The 19569-nt window shown below is 32.2% G+C and overlaps 2 protein-coding genes across 2 annotated transcripts; one reads left to right on the plus strand and one right to left on the minus strand.

The window, feature by feature from the left end:
* Positions 1–8177: 8177 nt before the first annotated feature.
* LOC131041247 (dirigent protein 11-like) lies at positions 8178–8693 on the minus strand. Its single transcript, XM_057974270.2, has one exon. It carries the CDS (start codon positions 8691–8693, stop codon positions 8178–8180), a length of 516 nt encoding a protein of 171 aa, XP_057830253.2.
* Positions 8694–17972: 9279 nt separating this feature from the next.
* LOC131041241 (dirigent protein 11-like) lies at positions 17973–18812 on the plus strand. Its single transcript, XM_059207053.1, has one exon. It carries the CDS (start codon positions 18121–18123, stop codon positions 18622–18624), a length of 504 nt encoding a protein of 167 aa, XP_059063036.1. The 5' UTR covers positions 17973–18120; the 3' UTR covers positions 18625–18812.
* The last annotated feature ends 757 nt before the right edge of the window (positions 18813–19569 follow it).

The raw sequence follows: 19569 nt of genomic DNA on the forward strand, positions 1-19569 counted from the left end.
CAAAATAAGGGTTTGGCCTTGGAATTTTCATTTTTTAAAGCTTTCCTTGGCAAATCTCTAGATGGGCTTAGTCTCATAGGTGAGATGAATTCCACCTCATCATATTTAGTTTTAAAGTCCTTAGACCAGGAGTGTGATGGGAATCTCTTGGGTTTCTTTTGGGAAGCATTTTTCTTTCTATTACCAATGTGATAGTAGGCCCCTTCATTCAACACCAAATCCTTAAAGTTCGTAAACATATCAAAGAAATGCACCATCACGTTTTGGGCATACTCAATTTTGTGTTTCCCCATAGGGGGATTGAGGGGAAAAGACTTTGCATATTTCATTATAAGAATAATAAAGCCCTCATGGAGGATTGGGGTAGTGGGGCTCAATCTATGACCATTAATGCTAGAAATAAAAGAAAAGACTACATAAAAAGGAAAATAAACTAGACACTTATGATGAAAATGATTCAACAAAATCTATAGATGACCAAAAAGACTAGTAAAGTGACCACCTAGGGTAAAATACCTCATAATAACTTCCAACATGTCTGTCCAGAGAGGTTTGATTGTGACACTATTGTATCTATCTAACTTCATCCTTTTCACTTTGTCAAATTCTTCACCCTTAAAAAATAGAGCATCAATTGACTTCCTCCAATATTGTCTGGTTTCTATAAATCTTCTTTCCCTCACAATTCAGGCTCATGACCTCTATAATTTGGTATTTAGAAATAACCAATTGCACCTTATAAGAAGAGAGTGCCCCACTCTTCCATCCATCAAGTAAATCCTTCATCACTGAGTCATGGCTATGGAGCTTCTCCAAGAACAGAGTGACCCCACTCGCACAAAATTTTACAAAATGGAAGTCTTATTCTGCCACTTCTCATATAAATTAGGCTCCATGCAGAGTCTATCCCCCACCCATGGAGATAAGGGGACCACTTAGATAGAGGCAGGGCATAGTAACAGGGAAAGAAAGGCAGCACAAGAAGGGCAGCGTAACTTGAAAAAAATGGTTAGATAAAACAAGGTAGGTCCCTAGTAAAGTGGTAGGAAGAAAAATGCTAGGGCTAAGAAAATTATATCCATAATCCATGGAGTATAGATTGAATTGAATTGAGGATTAATCATGAGTTGTAAAGGCAAATCTATCCACATAAATAAATCATTAATTCTATTAGATTGATAAAGATCTCTCATCTACAATTCCCTAAGGTAAAATAAAAGGGAATAAAATTGAACATTAAGAGACAAAAGACCACCACTTAGCAATCATGGGCCTCATTGGAAATCAATATTTTAATCACAAGGTGGAGAGGGTCATTAGCCACCCATGTACGAAAAGAAATACTATCAACACCAATATTAGAAAAGTAGTTTGCAACAAAGTTTCCTTCCCTATAAATATGGGAAATAAAAATTCATCCAAGGTATTAGTAATCTCCAAACAATCTGCAATCAACCCTTGGATGGTCCAACTAGGTTTTTGGATCCCCTTCAAGAAATTGATGATGTTCAAAGAATCCTCTTCAATCCAAAGCTTTATGTAACCTTCCAAAAGAGATAATTTGAGACCAATGTAGGCCACATTTGCTTCAACAAAGTGGTTTGTTTGATTGCCCAAGGGGAGGGGTGCCACTAAAAGAAATCTACCATTGTTTGTTTTATTAAATTTAATGGGGAAGGGACCCAACCTATTATAGAACTAAAAAAGAACAACTTAACAACATGAAGTAGATGGATAGAACAATAGGGTTACCCAAAAAGTTACTAAAACACAATACAATTAAGCTAAACTAAACTAAAACAAACCAAAATAAGATATTAAAGATCAAAATTGGGACCTATGAGTGGGCTCAATGGGACAATTTGATTTTCTTGAGTCGAGAGGGATTGAACATTCTTTTTGTGATGAACAATAGTGCAAGAATAAACATCTTTGTGTCAAATTTTGAAAGGACCACTAATGGAGGAACCATGAGAAGCAATAGATGAGTCCAACAAGTGGGTTGTTGAGTCCAAAACAAGATTGTGGTAGTCTAGAGATAGGGAGTGCAGAACCACGGAGGGGATGAGGATAGTTTTGAAGGAGTGCCAAAAGGAGCCAAAAGAATAGTAGCAACATGAATTAAGAAAATAACAACCACACTGGTAGGGGCTATTAGAGTAGGAACAACACAAACCATCAAAACGAGGACCACTTGAGTAGAATTTTAAGAAGTAGTTGTTATTTAAAATGAATTTTTATTTATCATTGTCAACCATTATACTTTGTATGCATATTTATTTTCATTAATTATCACATCATGAACTATTAAGCTATAATATGGTAGCTAACAATATCTATTGTAAGTGTTGAGGAATTTGGACCAAGATTTTATTTTGACTTCAATGGCTTCTTGCTCCCTCTCTTTTTAGATGTTGGTTTCCTACTCATCTCCCTTGTGTGTGACCTGGTTTTGGATCTTCCTATTGTTGGTGGAAATGTAGGCCTGACTGATGTGTGTGCTCCTTCTACTTCTACTTTTCCTATGGTCGTGATTGTAGATTCCCCTGTGCTTGTGTCTATGTCTACGTGTCATGGGGTGTTGGGTTTGCTCATAGGTCAATTGTTCCTTCTCTACCAAGGGCATCCTTTATTAATCTCCTAGGTAACTCTTCAATACTTGTGTCTTCTTTAGCCTTGCATGCTATCCAAAAGTGCCTCTACTACGCTTTTGGTGGTTTTGGGCTAAGATGTGGTTGACAATTTTTATTTTTTTTGAGAGAAAAGGTTTGATTTGCAGGTTTTGTCATTTTTAGCCACACTTCTTACCTTTAAATGATGTATTTGGGAACATTAGACTCTAGTGATTGAGGGTATTCTGAAAATTTACCCTTGTTCTCATGGATTCTTTGTTGTTTTCTTTGTCTCACCTAAGGAACATGAGGTTGTTCTTGCTATGGGTGATTATAAGTGGGATTCTCATCCTCTCTTGCTTCTTCCCTAGATTCCCTAATTCAATAATTTAAATAATTTGATTGATGTTTCCCCTATTTGAGTAAGATTGTCTTATCTTCCCCTATAGTTTTCACTTACATGGGCCTATTAGGCCATTATTAATTCTCTATACTATTTTCTAAAGGTAGACAAGGATATTATTCATTTTTTATCTTACTTAATTTACCCATATTGTTGTGGATATAGATCTATCAAAGGATTTACTTAAGTGAGATTTTTTTTCAAGTGAATGATTTGCCCTTTTCTTAAAACATTGATCATGAGGGCATGCCTTTTTGTTATAGGTGTTGTTTTGCTACTAAGGTTTTGGCATGTGCTTTCTCCCATAGTGTTTTTGATAACTTTATTGAAGAATTCTCTCCCTAACCATCTCATGGTATTTTTTGATGACTTAGTTGATGATTCAAATGATGATCCTATTTATATGGTGCCTCCTTGTCCTTTAGCTTTAGCTGGTCCATGTGTCTAGAAGGCTATGTCTTTTTTTATTCTCTCAAAGACTCTCCTTGTTTTTATGCTTCTCCTCTTCCATTTTTTATTATTAATACTTACTCTTAGATGAAGAAGGTTTCCCCCTCCTTTATTATCATATAGCAGGAGTCTCTTTAGTTTATTTTGAATGCAACTCGCCCCTAAGATTTTAGTTCTAGATGATTCTACTTTTTGTAATATATAAAATGTCATTCTATGGCCTCTCCTTCCTAAGTGATGCCTTTCAGGGTGAAGGTGGGTTATAACTCATATTTATATTAACTTATTAGTGATGCATATTTTGCTATTTTTGAGTATGTTCCTTCTTGTTCGACTATTTCTTTGTTGGTTATTGGGGTATTCTTGCTATATTTATATCCTAACAATGAGTAGACATGCTTGGTTAAGTTCTTTGTTGTTTTACTTTGTTCTTGGTTACTCTTTGGGTAACCTTCTTGTTTTGTACTAGGGTTTGGGCCCTATTAAAAATCCATCTTTTCTTAATAAATAAGAACATCTAGATTATGAGTGACCCTTTTAAAAAATATATATATCTTTTAGACAAGTAAATCCTTTTTTTAACTCCCATCACAATAGATTTATTCTTACTTAGGATATATAGGATTGTCTAATGAGGAACACCCTTATTATAGAGCTACACTATTTACTATAAAATTTTATGTTTTCAATCCTACATGGTACTTAAGCCATTAAAAAGTCATTTGTGTCAAGTCAATAGTTTAATTATTTTTCATTAATGTAAGAAGGGTTTTGAAAGGGATTAGAACCTTTTACATTAATAATAATAAAGCATTAAGCACAATAGGACATCAAAGATCTCCCACAAAAAATAGCAACAAGATTACCAAGGATAACTAATAGAAATCAAACCAAACGAAATATAATAGCAACTAGAAGCTAACAAGCATAACACGACAAAAAATAGAAACTTAACCAACTCATGGGGGTTTAAAAAATGGTGCAAATATTTTTGGTTAACCTTATAACTAGGGTCCATCTCCCCTAATTTTTTCTTGAATAAGGAGAATCCCATGATTTACAAATAGGAATTGTAAGATTAAGCATATGAGAATCTTCTCCTCTTTCAACATTTTGTACTTTTTACTTCTCAAGACTAGAAGGAAAAAGTTGATCATTCTCCTCTAGGCACCACTTCTTGTCCATCAAACAACCAGAACAATGCATAGCATTAGGAGACAGAAGGATATCATCCCCCTATTATCCATAATTTGATTTCCTTAAACCAAGAAGAGAATTGTGCTTGAATCAAAGACATTTTATTTTTCCTCCAAACTAGATGATTATCTGCAATGGTCTCCAAACTAGTAGAATGAACCACTTTGTTACAATGATTGAAGACAATTGGAGAATTTTCATATTCAATAACATTCATCCATTTACCAAAATTTGAGGATAAAGTAGTTGAGAGGGAAACACTTTATCCTTCTCCACCAACACACAAAACCTTGCATGAAATAGATATTTCATGGATTTGAAAATTTGGGCAATAGCATAAAATTTCTAAAAAGTGTTGGTCATGACCATAACACTTCTGTAACTCCAATATTCTAAAGGCATCCCTGATAAACAAACACACACTGGGAGCTTGATGGTGTTCAAGGAGTTGAAACTCAGACACTACTTAGAAAGAAAAAGGCCATTCTGACCTAAGAACTAGGGACCCCCATCAACAATACTAGAACATTCCTCTAAATAAATTAAAAGAACAAAAATATTTTTTTTGTCTTGATGTGGTTACCTTAACTTGACCTTTTACCTTCTAGACTCAAGAGTGTTAATATTATGTAGATTTCTATAAAATTTACTAGTAAGGAAATTATTAAACCAAACTAATGATTCAAAAATAAGAGTCAAAAATCTCAACTTCTAAAACTTTCTCACAAGAAATAATGGCCATCACTGTTGGTGGAGAGACAATAGGCTTTGACAACACAACATTGTGTAGGGAAAAAGTAGTAACCTTAGAGGCACCAATGCCCATCTTTCCAACAACATCATGCAAAATATCATGGTTCTGCAGTAACCTAGAAACTTCCCAACGAGGAGAATACTTAGGGGGAGCTTGAACATCAGTGGAATCATCCTCCACTCCAATGACCTTCCAGACTATCTTTGGAAAACCCAAAGCATAGTTTTCTAAAACCTTCATCTTCTTTGTATCTAATAAAGAAAAGAGACCTTCCACCGAAACATTCTAAAAAGCTATAATTGGCTTGGTAGACCCCTCTCCCACTACAAACAAGACAATAGGGGAAACATAGGGGGCTAACTCCCTAGAAATAGAGGGAAAGTTGAACATGAAAAAGCATTAGATCCTTTATCCAAAGAACTCACAACCACTAGATCTACGCTAGGCCTAGACAATACAAGCCCTTTTAGGGAATGAGGAGTAGAAGGGAACTCTTTATGGAAGCCACAGATGGAGGGATCGACAACCAAATTATCCAAGGGACACATGGATATCTCAAACCAAAACTTCTTCCCACCCTCAAACCCATCCATAGCTCCATTCAACCCATGCATAATCTCACCCAAAGAGTACTGTCAAGAAGAACTTCTTGTAGCCTCCAAGTGTGCAAGCACACAGGCACCCAATAGTATGTCTAGAAGAAGTTCCTCATCATCATTAGGAGAGTCATCTACATCCTCCTCTGAGATACCATTTCCAAAAGTGGAGGATCCTCCACCAATATAGACAATTAGGGTTTTCATCCTGGCCCTAGCTCTCGTCTCCATTATCGCATAATACACAGAATAAGTATGTTGAGCTACAATTTAAATATTTTTTTACAAAAGAAATGAGAAAATTTCTTAAATACAAGGTTCAATAGCTCATTTGTAGAAAAATTAGTCTAAGATAAAGATTGGGATAAAGACCATTATAAATAGAAAAATAGTCAAGCCACAACAAGATTTTCTCTATTAAATATTTTAAATGTAAAACCTAATTTTTGTGGGAAGAATAATCTCTCTTTAAATTAGGTTCATATAATTCCCCCTTTTGATAGATTGCATTATTTGGAAATAGCAAAGAGTATTGATCACAATATTTTTTTTCCTCTTAGCTCTAGATAGGCAATCCTTTTGTAGTTGAGTTATGAATTTTCATCTTAGGAATGAAACATGGTATACATAGGATAAAGTTTACAATATATGAAGAATTAAAATCCACATTCTAGATGAATTGTCTTTTCTTGCTAAATAAATATTGACCTTGCCAAAAGATTATGTCTCTATCTCACTCATTTGCAGGAAGTGTGATCAAATCCACCTTGGCACATGGTCATTTTTTTATTTTACTTGAGTCTTCCAATTTCACTTTAAAACCCAATAAATGAACTCCTCTACATAAACACTTACATATCAGATTTCTTTCTTGAAATATTAAATATTTTCTTCTCAATTGCTTCATATTGGAATTAATATCTAGACAATCCTCTTAAATAGACATTCCCAAAGGACATATTTTACTAACAAAATACATCATCTTATTTCCAACAACTACTATAGCCACATTAAATTCTTTCTCATGAATCCAAGATATAGATTCAACTACTATATCTTTAAACAAATGAGAGAGGATACTTCCCTTACTACCACCCCCAACCCCCAATAGAACTATTGATGATGAAATTAAAGGATAGGAATATCAAAATCATAACGAATGAACCAAATGAGAGGCAAGAAAGAGAACCAAGAAACCCAAAGAGAGTTCACTTTTTCAAAAAACCATCATTCCAACAATCAAAATTTTAAATTATTTCAATAAACGTCAATCATTCAGTTTTCATCAAACTTCTATTCTTTTCTCTATGAAAATATAATACACATATGCATAGAAAAAATATAATACACACGCATAGAAAAAAGGTGGCTAGATACTAGATCACACCATGAGAGCGGTACAGGGCAGAGCTCAGATATTTAAAAAAACACAAATAATTAGAGCAACTAAGTGGTTAGAACAGCAACAGCCAAGACAGAGGCTCTGATAATCAGACTTACCCATCTAGCAGGGTCCACAGTGACATAAGGAACATCCCAACCTTCATCTTTATTACCATCATAAATTATATTATATTAAAGTCGACATATGTATCTCGAATCATGTTTTACTTTATTTTGCTTAATTATTTTTATAAAATATATGGATCCGACACACAATCTGAAAGATGAATACTAAATGTAATCGACCTCCTTAAAATCCTCGCTTGCCATTCTTGACCAGAAAGGTTTGGAGCTAATTGCCAAACAATTATTCATAAATGACATTTATCATTTTACAGGAGCCTGGGGACTTCGCACATAGAATATTTGTGCTTTTATTGGTATGGATCGAAATCCCATAATCCGCACACATCTGTAATATACAAGACCAGTTCAGCAATCGACATTAAAAGTAATATTTATATTATGGGATTACATCTCTAGAAATTATGTCCAGTAAAATCTCAGAAAAATCTAACAATTTATGATCAATAGAAAACCCAGATCACAATTACAACAAAACAAGTGGAACAACATACTATATGGGATCCAGTGCAGGGGCTATGCCCACTTCATATTCGATTAAGAACAAAAGAAATAAATGGGCACTTATTACAAATTAGCTATAAAAAACATATAGTTCTAACACCCTTTATTCCCCACTAATAAGATCAAATACAATCTTAATATGATCGAAGTGTCACATTGAACTTGTAATCAATAAAACCTGCAACGGCTGATAAAATCTCAACAACCGCATACCCAGTAACGAATCTGAAATGCCCAGTACCTCCAGAGACAGAAAGTTCCAAGTGGGGCTCAAGAGACCTAATAGTGCCATGCATCTCCAGCGAGCTTCCATTGTATTTCTCATTTTCAAATACAACAGAAAAAATCAAATGAAAATTGCTTCTACTGAAATCTGTAGTGGCCACTAGTCCTTGAAATTTTCCCAATATTTTAGAGGTGGCATTTGGCCCTTCAGTGACTGCATGGTCTACGACGCTTACTGTTCCAAAGGCTGACAGAACTGAAGAACTTCCATTCACTCCTGCAATTGTAAGCGTTGTACGATTCGGGCCTTGGCTGATTTCATGGGCGTAAAACACCAAGTTCTCTTTCCGCGCACCTGCTAATGCACCACAACTCAAAACGGAAATCAATGTAAAGAGCAAAAGAACTGAACATTTTGAAGCCATTTCAATGATGATTAGAGATGTTGAGGAGGCACAAAGGATTGATTACCAATGGTGAATAAGTGGGCCTTTCCTTTTCTCATATTTATAGCAATTGCCCACAAATGAGCTCTATTTGAGATAGAAATCAATTCTTGTGTTGTGAGTAGAATATTTGAAGAGTTCAAACCCTAATTTCTGTTCAACATGGTGGGATGTTGATTTACCTTCAATTCTCAATCTTAAACATTAAAGAATTTATTAGTCACTTTAGACTTTAGGTTTTTCCGTTGCATCATAGAACGTCAGAAGGTAACATGGTCTCTAATGTGGATTTACCAACATACTTTTTCAATAGGTCAAACCTGTGAATTTGAATCTGCAAAACCAGTCGAAGGATTTGTCTACCACAAACTACGGTTGGAGGATTTAAACAAAATTCAGCATCTTCAGTCGATTCCCTAAAATGTATAAGGGTTTAGAGTCATGAAACAGAGAATTTTTTTTTGCAATTATTTCATATATGTCAAATCAATGACTCATTTAGCACGACGATGAGACTGACATACGAAGACTGACTCATTGTGGAATTGATTCCAAGACCGTTATAGATTAGTGGGAGAAACTATTTACAAGGATTTTTAATAATCAAAGTTCATAGTTTTATTTGAGAGAGGATTTTCTAATTTCAATAGTTGTTATGGTGCAATGGTTTTTTAACTAAAATTTATAAAAAGTTTTTTTATTAAGATAACGTTAAATAAGTTTTTAATGGGTAACTAGCAATAACATAAAATACAGCGGGATCAAAATAATAACTTGTAAGGCAACAATTTTGCAGTGAAACCAAACAATTGGTAACAATTAGGAAAATCAATAAAAATCTAACTTGGGACCCAACTTTACTATCAAAGGAACTACGTGAGAGGGAGAGACCTTCAAAGAATGACTTCCTTTCTTACATCAAACAACTATTGAATAAGTGGTATCATCACAATAAAAAATTCTAGGAGTAGGAGATGAGGCATAATCAAAACATGTTTATTTACATTAATCAAGGTGATTAGAATAAAGTATATTATGACAACAATAAAAGATCATTTGTTCATATTGGATCATGCTTTGTAAGTTAAATGCATACTCAATAAATTACTTACATGTTTATATGTTTACAATAACCATATTTTTTAAGAAGGGATAAAAGTCAAAGAACCTCCAATGAGACATCCCTACGACCACTTTTTCATCCATAAGCTACCATAAATACAAGTCTATGTTGTTTACATGGGATATCAATTTAAATGTTCACATAATTTCTCTCACATCACTTGCCATTTTTTAATTAATAAAGGTACTTACACAAGCATTTAATGGTGTCAAGATTTCCTACTAGAGCTGAGAACAAATCAAAATTCGTAATTCACAATAAATGACCTCTGATGTGGGAGAATCACGGTAAAAATTATTGCATATTAATGTGGGAGAATCATGGTAAAAATTAGTTGTAGACTTGTTTTCTAGAAGATCTCTTCACTAGAAGCTCATCCAATAAAGTAGCTTGAAATTGGACCTATGGGATGTAGCATGTGAAATTCATTTGTACCTTGTAGAGTCTTCACAGCTCAACACATAGTAGCTATGGGTAAAGACAATCCCCAAATGGATCCACACCCCTCTGTGCATCAACCCTTGCACTTCATCATCTACTTTGGGCTAACATACACTTTTCATTGGGCATTCAACTTGGGGTTTAGTTGAGGCTGATGTTGATCACCGATAAGGCTTGGAGCCAATATATAATTATTCTTTGAATTCATTAGAAGGGGAGAAAGAGAGAGAGTTATGGAGTTAGGAAATTAGGATTCAAAACCAATTTTGCATGTAAGTAGGTAATAATCTTGTGGTGGCTTGTGAGCTTGCAAGTGTGGCCAATGGGGCCTATTGCAAAATGCATATGGGAGGGCCTATGAGTATGTATAAGTTTATTTTTAGATCAATAAAGTTGCATATTTTCTTTAATTACTTGTGTTATGCTAGATTATGTTGCAAGGTTCGATAATCTATTTTTGACCCTCCATCCTTGATTGCATCAAGTGGTATTAGAGTGAGATTGAAATCCTTTGGGACAAAGTATTTTTGAATTCTCCTTAATGGACAAATCGTTGACCAGATGTAGATTGTGAGTGTTGTAAGTAGAACACTGAATTGTGAGGTAGTTACAACCTTCTAGCTAGATTGTTGACTTGAAGTACTCACACAATATTTGAAGAAAAGATGCCACCAAAGAGGATGTACGCGATGGCCAATGTTGTTGAAAGTTAAGAGGAAATGAGGGATATTATAAGGATAATGAAGAAATAATTGGATGCTATAGAAGAATATAGGAAAAGGGGCCTAAATAATAAAATAGAGGAGTAAAGAAACAATAAGAAGAAGAGAATCCCAAATAAGAATGAGTAAAGCTAAGAAAATAAGGAATTAGACCATTTAAAGATTATGAAATCCATTGCCAAAATTGGTAGTTATGCTTGTATTGTAAATTCAAAGGAGTTAATTGACTAAATAAATGAGATCGAAGATTAATTTGAATATGAAGAAGTTGAAGATATCGAGAGAGATAGATATGAAAAAACCAAATTAAAGGGGCATGTTGCTATATGGTGGAAAGAAGTTCAACTTGATAGAAACCAAAGAGGAAAGGAGAGAATCACAAAATGTGAGAGGATGGTGGTGAAATTGAAGAATCAATTAAAACCCATTGAATATGAGATGGAAATCTCAAAGAGACTTCAAAACCCAGGGAAATGGAGAAAAGAGTAAAAGAGTACATAGAGTAGTTCAATAAGATTATCATAAGAACTAACCATAGAGAATTTGGAAAGGAGAAGATGGTGTAGTGTATCCATGGCCTTAGAACTAATATTGAAGAGGAATTGAGTCTATTTTAGATGAAAACCATGGAGGAAACCTACCAATTCATTCTTAAGGTGGAATAAAATTTGGCTAAGAGGACTGAGTGAGACTTGGGAATAAAAAGCTAAAAGTTTCTAAAAGAGTGGTTGTTGATCCCTAAAAATATTGCACTTTAATAAGGGCAGTCTACAAGTTTCATAAACGTGGGACTTGATTGTGATTTGTGAAAGAACCTTTGAGATTTTAGAAGTCGGTTCTTCATTTTCAAGAGGAGGATGGAATGGGGAAAAGATGGGTAATATACACCACTCTTATGGCCATCTATTTTATTTTATTCCAAGTTACTTATTTTTGAACTACAATTCATATAGTTTTCTTTCATATTCATATTTCCTTCATTTATGTTAATCTATTTTATGATCTATTATGATTTTTTCTTTTACAACTCAATTTATTATAAAACCACTTCTTAAGTCAATATTTGTCATTTAGATACTAAAATGCCATTTTAAAAATAATAAATTCAACATTGAACCTTAATAATTAGAAAACTCAACAATTTACTAGACAGTAGAGTAAGAAACATAAAATACTATTTTGTTTTCATTAAGAGAAAATTGTTTCTCTAAAGTATAGAAAAATAAAATAAAAATAAAAAATGTTACTAGGCATCAATATATATTACAAAATATGTTACAAAGTATATATGGTTGCATGAACCATAATTAAATGGATTATTATAGAAGTGAAATTCATAGTAAACAACATAATGGAAATATTGAAGAACATATAGTTTTTCAATTATTATAAGATTAGTTTAATAAACTCATATTATTTAATTATGATGCAATACGAAAAACCAATATACTCATAAAATTAAAACCATGCAATAAATATACTTGGAGAAGCTCTTATGGGAAAAAATTTACCTTAAAAATATCAAGCTTTATATTAATTTGTAAGGAAATATAATTTAATACAAGTCACTTTTATAGTAGACTAGTTGTACATAAGATTACATGAAAACAACTATACAATCCACTCTCTCATGCCTCTAATATATAGGAAATCACAAACAAGAGACAACCAAGTGTTATAAAAAAATATGAGTTAGAACCATAAATCATGTCAAGCATCTAAAAATAGTATTTAACTCTTCTTAGACCTCTTAGATGCCTCTTAGGAATAATATATGTCACATATTTCATCATAATGGTTTTGTGAAAAATGCCCTAATCCTAGGGATTCTATGAGGCATAGTTTTCCTTGTTGTAGAAATAAACATGAAAGATCTTCATACAAGTAATAAAGTTATCAAATTCTATGTAATATTAAATGCACTTCTTTACAATATCTCAATTATCCTAGAGGTTAAATATATAATAAATAAATCCTCTTTCTCACATAAGAATCTAACTTAGCCCTATTCCACCATAATTGGAGACCAGACATTATGTATCATGTATATTTACAATACTTAAGAATTACAAGGAAAATAGTACAATTATTCCTAAAAGTATGTTACTTAAAATTTACATTCCAATACATTAAGGCAAAGTAAAAAATAAATTAATATCTAGAACGTTCAAAAAGCATTGCCTCTCTACACCAATTAAAATTTATTATGCTCACTAGCATATAGAGAGTATCTAAAATATTAACCAAAGTATAAACCTTTTGTATCATAACTCTACAACATCAATCATATGATGATATATTAAACATCAGTATGCTTCTAACAAGAGTTGTACAATACAATCTTTGCCAAACAAGTGAAACTCAAACTATAAACCCAACCTATTTACAATCAAATTCAATACTTGAACACAATCTCTATAACCATAGTTTCTCTTTAAATATATGTTTTAATATAATGTCTTTTCCTTCTATAATAAAAAATGCAATTGCAAGTTATTTCTTATTCATCTAACAAACAAATCCATGAAATAGAGTGAAAAGTAAGTAATAATAGACCTACTAATATCTAGGTCACCAACCTAATGTAAATCAATAAACACTTTAGTATCAAGAATCTTAGTGGACCATGATGCAAAATAAAATAATTATAATTTTCTTAAAAATATTCAAAAATTATGATTACATAAATCTAATTCTCTTTAATGGGTTAGAAATAAAATTTCTAAGAATTCCTCTTTCTTAGGCAATATCTAATGTTAAAGAAAACCATAGAATATAATAGCCTCAAAAAAAAAAAAAAAAGAATCATTAAAAATATTCTCCAAATTAGTATTTAACTTAATAGTTAAGACACAAATTCATTTTTTAATTGATACCAATAATTTAGAAATAGATATTAATTGGATTGTAATCATATGCATCATGAACCTCTACAAAACAACCTAAATATATCTTCTCTAACTAAACCAAATACTTTATCCCTTATTCTTGTTGTTCCTTATATGAAAAATTTACTTTGTAGTCTCTCTCTTTCTATATATATATTATTTTTAATAAATTAATTACATAAATGTAGAGAATGATAATTTGCAATGGATCATTAATTATTAAAATAAAAAAACAAAATGACGACATTCATTTTTAAAAATTATGATCCAATGTGAAATTATCAAGCTTATAATATCATATCCTTGATGGCTTATTTAGACCATACAATTACTATTTCAAATCATATGACAAGCTCTCCTTCAGATTTAAAAAAACAAAAACCCATTAGTTAGTTTCATATAATTTTCTTCCTTAATATCCTTAGATACAAAAAATAAATAAAAAAATGTCATTTTAACATCCATTTTCTTTACTTCTAGATTGTATGTGGGAAAAATGAAAAGTATGAATCTATGAATCAATTAGAAGGTAGTTTTTTAATAGGAGAGAAAATTTCTTTAAATTTAACTCCTCCCATTTAAGAGTATCCATTACCATTAGTCTTGTATTTTATCTTTCTAACTATTCATTGGCTCAATATATCTTTTTAAACACACTATTGCAGCCAATGGGTTTCCTTCCCTTAGGTAACTCAACTAGATCTTAAGTCTCACATTCTTTCCCTTGGGTAACTCAACTAGATCCTAAGTCTCATATTCTTTCCCTTAGGTAACTCAACTAGATCTTAAGTCTCACATTCTTTCAATTATATCATGTGATTATTATGGCCTCCATCTAAGACCCATGATCCTTTAAATTAGGACATTTCTTCACAAATCTAATTTTTTCACTAATATACGATAAAGCGAATTTATACAACAAAAAAACGGTGGTCTATACTTGTCAACTAGTTTATGATGCCTTCGCAATATCCTACTATTATCTTAACTCTCTAAATCTTAACTATTTTCTTCCTTGCATTGTCCTATTAAATCAATTATTCTTCCGCCTATGCATCTTTTCCTTATAAATATTTTTTTTTGAAAATTTATAGTTTTATTTTATTTCTTTGGCTATACATTATCAAACGTAATTTTAAATTACCCAAAAATTGCAACTCTAAATATACCATTTTTAAGGTCGAAAGGTTCGATAGCTTATAAGTTTTTACATTATTATCATAATTAACGAAGATACATTTATTAGTTTTAAAATAAAACCTAGACCATTATTTTAGGTATGTAAATAAAAGCATAATACCAAACACTCAAATGTGTGAAATATAGGTTATCCTACCTTTACATACCTCATATTGTGTTTGATCAATGAATTTTAAATAAGCTGGTGTATTAATAAAGTAATGAATAGTACTTATTATTTCATTTTTTTTAAAATGAATGATTCTATGTCAGAATAAAATAATCATTTTTAATATTTGATAAATAATCGATCCAAATGTGTGAGCCCCTCAAAACATGTATAATTAGTACACCAAACTTAAAATATTTAATAAAAAATGTGATATTGAAATGAAAAGAAACCATATGTTTAAGTTACAATTTTTTAAATACAAAAACATTTAAAAAATTAATATAAGAACATAGAGGCACTTCATTCAATTCATTTCTTACATTTTATTAGCAGCTAAACATGATTAAAGCTAAATAAAAAAGGATTTAATCATTAACATGAAATATAAATATAAAAATGTAATTGATTAGAAAGAATGAACCAGATAATGTGTATCTATCTCATTACATTGAATGATGTATTTTAATAAATACTAATGTTATAATAATTTCAAGAGTCAATGTATTTTAATAAATACTAATGTTATAATAATTTCAAAACTAGCACGTTGTACAAATAGTTATAAAAGACTAATTTTTCCATTCTATATTTCTCTATAGATTCTCACAATCCTCCTTCCATGATTACTCTTATACTTCTAATTCTCTTTTACTAAATATTAAATATAGAACATAATGTTGAGGAAGACCTCAAAAAATTTATTATATGAATATTGAAATGTTAGGATTGTAGTGTAGGAAACAGTCAAACCAATCATTTTGCCTAAAAAAATCAGTCTAAAATAATACAAGTGTAATGTTGAATAATTAGTCGTTTAAGATCAAAGACCAAAACAAATAGAGTAAAGAGAGGATGAGAATCTGTGAATATGAAGACATGAGGTAAGAAACAATACAGTCGGCCAACAAATCGTTCGTTTCGTCCTCCATTACAACATGAAAGTCAAGTCAAAAATAAAGTCATTAAGGATCAAAGATGAAAGACCCAATCAAATAGAGTAGGGACAGAGTGGGAATCTGGCAATATGAATTTACAAGATTTAAAATTGGAGTCACATCCACGCTATTTAAGACCACTCAACTTTAGCTTACTCTTGGAATTTTACAGATTTATCCCCAGTCAATTCGGGCCACATGCACTAGGTCATAATGTTTTTAAAATAGATGTAAATAACCAATGTAAAATAAACATATGTGATAATTTAGTAAGAATCTTAAAGTAAATAATTGGAGCAATTAATTGAATAACACCATCATGAAATTCAACTTTATTATCATTAAATTCTTATATATAATATTCTGAATATATTTTAACAACATTTGTTTTCAATGCTTATCTAATCATAGTTCTTAGAAAGGTTACTCTCACCTTAGGAAGATTTCAATGGCCTAGACCCTCATAGCAATGACACATTTTAGGGGGAAACAACACTAACTTAAAAACAATACACATGTTTCACAATCATTATCCCTAACCAAGATAATCTTGAACGCACTCCATACTCCAAGTTGGACACATCTCATATGTCCCTTCTCCCATGCCCATAGCCTAGCAAACCACATTTTTCTTACTGAGTGATCTCTATGCTCTTTCCAAGTCTTAAATAATTGACTTATATAACATTTCAAAGGATGGTTACTAAATCATCAAATCCTTTCATAAAGGTTTCTTTTTAATAATTATTTAAATTATAAATAAGTATTCCTTCTTTAAACGAGTTCATATAAATAACCTTACCTCATTATTTAGAAAAATATCAATTCCTCATCAATGTCCATTTTAACTAAAGAATCACATTATCTTTTTGTCAATCATTTTATAATTAAAAAATACATAGATTTTAATGCTATAACAATTTTTCAATCATTCTTTGATCATAAAACTAAACTTCTTATCGTTCTCATTTCCTTTTCAAAATAATGTACATGATTTCTTAATTTCAAATTTTCTTTATTTAATCTAAATAATAAAATATTTTCAATGAATCCTTGGTCTATTGGTAAAATTGAAAAGTTCTCACCATAAATCAAGTCTTATTAAATAGAAAGTTCTCACATAAAAAAAAAAAAGCCCAAAGACAAATTTATGAACAAACCTCCATTAAAAAATAAATTAAATATTAATATATATACATTTTAACTAAACTAGAAGAAAATAAAGTCAATTACCTATACTAAAGATCAAATATTCTATGGCACCTCACACCTCACACCTCCTTGTCCAATAGCCATTATGCGGCTCTTCTTCATCTTCAGATGTACTAATCTACGATATCGTTAGATATTATGCAACTGTTGTCCATATTGCTCATGTCTTCGAGAGTAATTCAATGTGAAAAGAAAGTGCAGGACGAACTGGTTCAACATTCAAAAAAATCGGATCTCTTTGAATTATATTTCATTACCAACTTCACACGTTATCTCTATAGACGAGTCCAAAAGCACTAAGCGCCTACATCTGCAAAAACTTTCTACACCCATTTATCAGGATTCTTCAGTTTGATTACCCACAATAGCCTGGTCAATGTGCCACAGCTCTACCCACTCTCACCGTTTAGTCCCGCACGTTACGGCAATGGGCTAGCCCGTTTACCTTTGAAAACCCTAAATTTTCCTGAACCCTATTCTTACATGCATTGGAAATTGGAATAGAAATAGTTTTTTTTAATGACCTTGGCTATTTATAGATAGCAAGTGCAGACTCATTATTCCCATCATACTATTCTCTTATTACTTTGCTGTTGAGATTCCCCGCTACTGTTTAAGTCTGTACATCATCCCAGTTCCCACCAACCAGCTGTCAAATTTCTACTTTTATCACTATTTCCAGTTTTATTTGCAGCACTTTTGTTCCAGTTGAAATTCCTTGCTCGCCCACTGTAATGGCTCTAAAACCATCTTTAGTTGTATTACTATTAAACCTTGTGCCCATCTTCCTCGTGATATCAGGAGCTTCTTGTAAGGAAAAGAATATGGTGTTTTACGTGCAGGAAATAGTGAGTGGAGCGAATGCTACGGTACTTTCAGCTGGAGGAGTGAATGGATCGTCTTCGAATGTTGAAGCATTTGGAACAGTTTTTGTAATAGACAACGCCATAACCCAAGGATCTCACCCCAATTCCAAGCTATTGGGAAGGCTTCAAGGAGTGGAAGCCAATACAGATCTAAGTGGAAAGAATTATCATATGGTTTCCTCTCTTATATTTGAGAATGGAAGCAGCCTTGAGATCCAGGGGACAATAAGAACTCAGGCGGCAAAGAGGGAGCTGTCTGTTGTTGGAGGAACTGGGCAATTCAGATTCGCCCATGGATTTGTTATTGTTGAAGTTGTAGCGTTTGATGGAGTCAATCTCACATTTAAGCTGAGTGTTACGGTTCAGACATGATCTAAAAGTGAGTGATAAATAAAAAGTCTCATTGTTTGAGAGGGTGAGTCGCCCTGCTTGTTCCCATCAACTTGAGAGTATATAAATTTCTTTACACACGAGAGAATATATTAGGCTGAATCTTCACTGCTTTGTGCATTCTGTGAGGAGTCTTCATGTTTTATATATCTGCATAAGCACAATGATATTGGGTGTAATTCATCCATTTGGCAAAAGTAACTTTAAATTCATTACCTCTTATTTTCGAATTACTTTGATTATCATATGTTTTGGGGCCGTGAGGCTACTTCAATTGATATGATTTAAGTATCTTTTTCTAATGTCGGCGTAAGGTTGTTTCTTAATTTTCTAGGAAACCTTTATGCTTTTTTTCAAAGTGATAACAAGAAGATATCTATAGATAAACTCTACCACATAATTGGTAATTAGTATTTGTTTTTGTGAAGTGAAAGAGTGCTTTATCCCATTTAAAGGACAGAAAATTTGCAAAGATTTATGATAAACGGGAAGTAGGTTGAACGTTATTAGGTAAATAATTGGTAATATTAAAGAGGCACAAGTGTTTTGTTCTTCCAACAATGGGGGAGAAGGAATGAGGTCCTTCTTTCATTGTGTCGTCCATAGCGACTACACTTCCAAAGCTATAACACCATTACAACACCATTTTCTTTTCTTTTCCAGCTGAATTAGAACACCCATGATCAGTTGGTGTCAAAGATATAACAAAGAAGACAAGAATGAGAAATAACATTGATGAAGCTTTTGAAGCCATTGCAAAGAAATAAAAGTAGAAGAAACTGAAACGCTCAGACTGTAGAAATGAGAACTGAAACGCTTCTATTTAAAAACAAAAGCAAAGAAGAATTGTGAAGAAGACATGACGTAGGAAACAATACAGTTACCAATTGTTTAGCCCTCAATTAGACCGGGAAAATCCAGTCACAA

Source organism: Cryptomeria japonica, chromosome 6 (assembly GCF_030272615.1).
Source record: "Cryptomeria japonica chromosome 6, Sugi_1.0, whole genome shotgun sequence".
NCBI lineage: Eukaryota > Viridiplantae > Streptophyta > Pinopsida > Cupressales > Cupressaceae > Cryptomeria > Cryptomeria japonica.

Bases quoted from the DNA above. Each gene is read 5' to 3' on its own strand.
- LOC131041241 (XM_059207053.1), top strand. From the start codon at position 18,121: ATGGCTCTAAAACCATCTTTAGTTGTATTACTATTAAACCTTGTGCCC.
- LOC131041247 (XM_057974270.2), bottom strand. From the start codon at position 8,693: ATGGCTTCAAAATGTTCAGTTCTTTTGCTCTTTACATTGATTTCCGTT.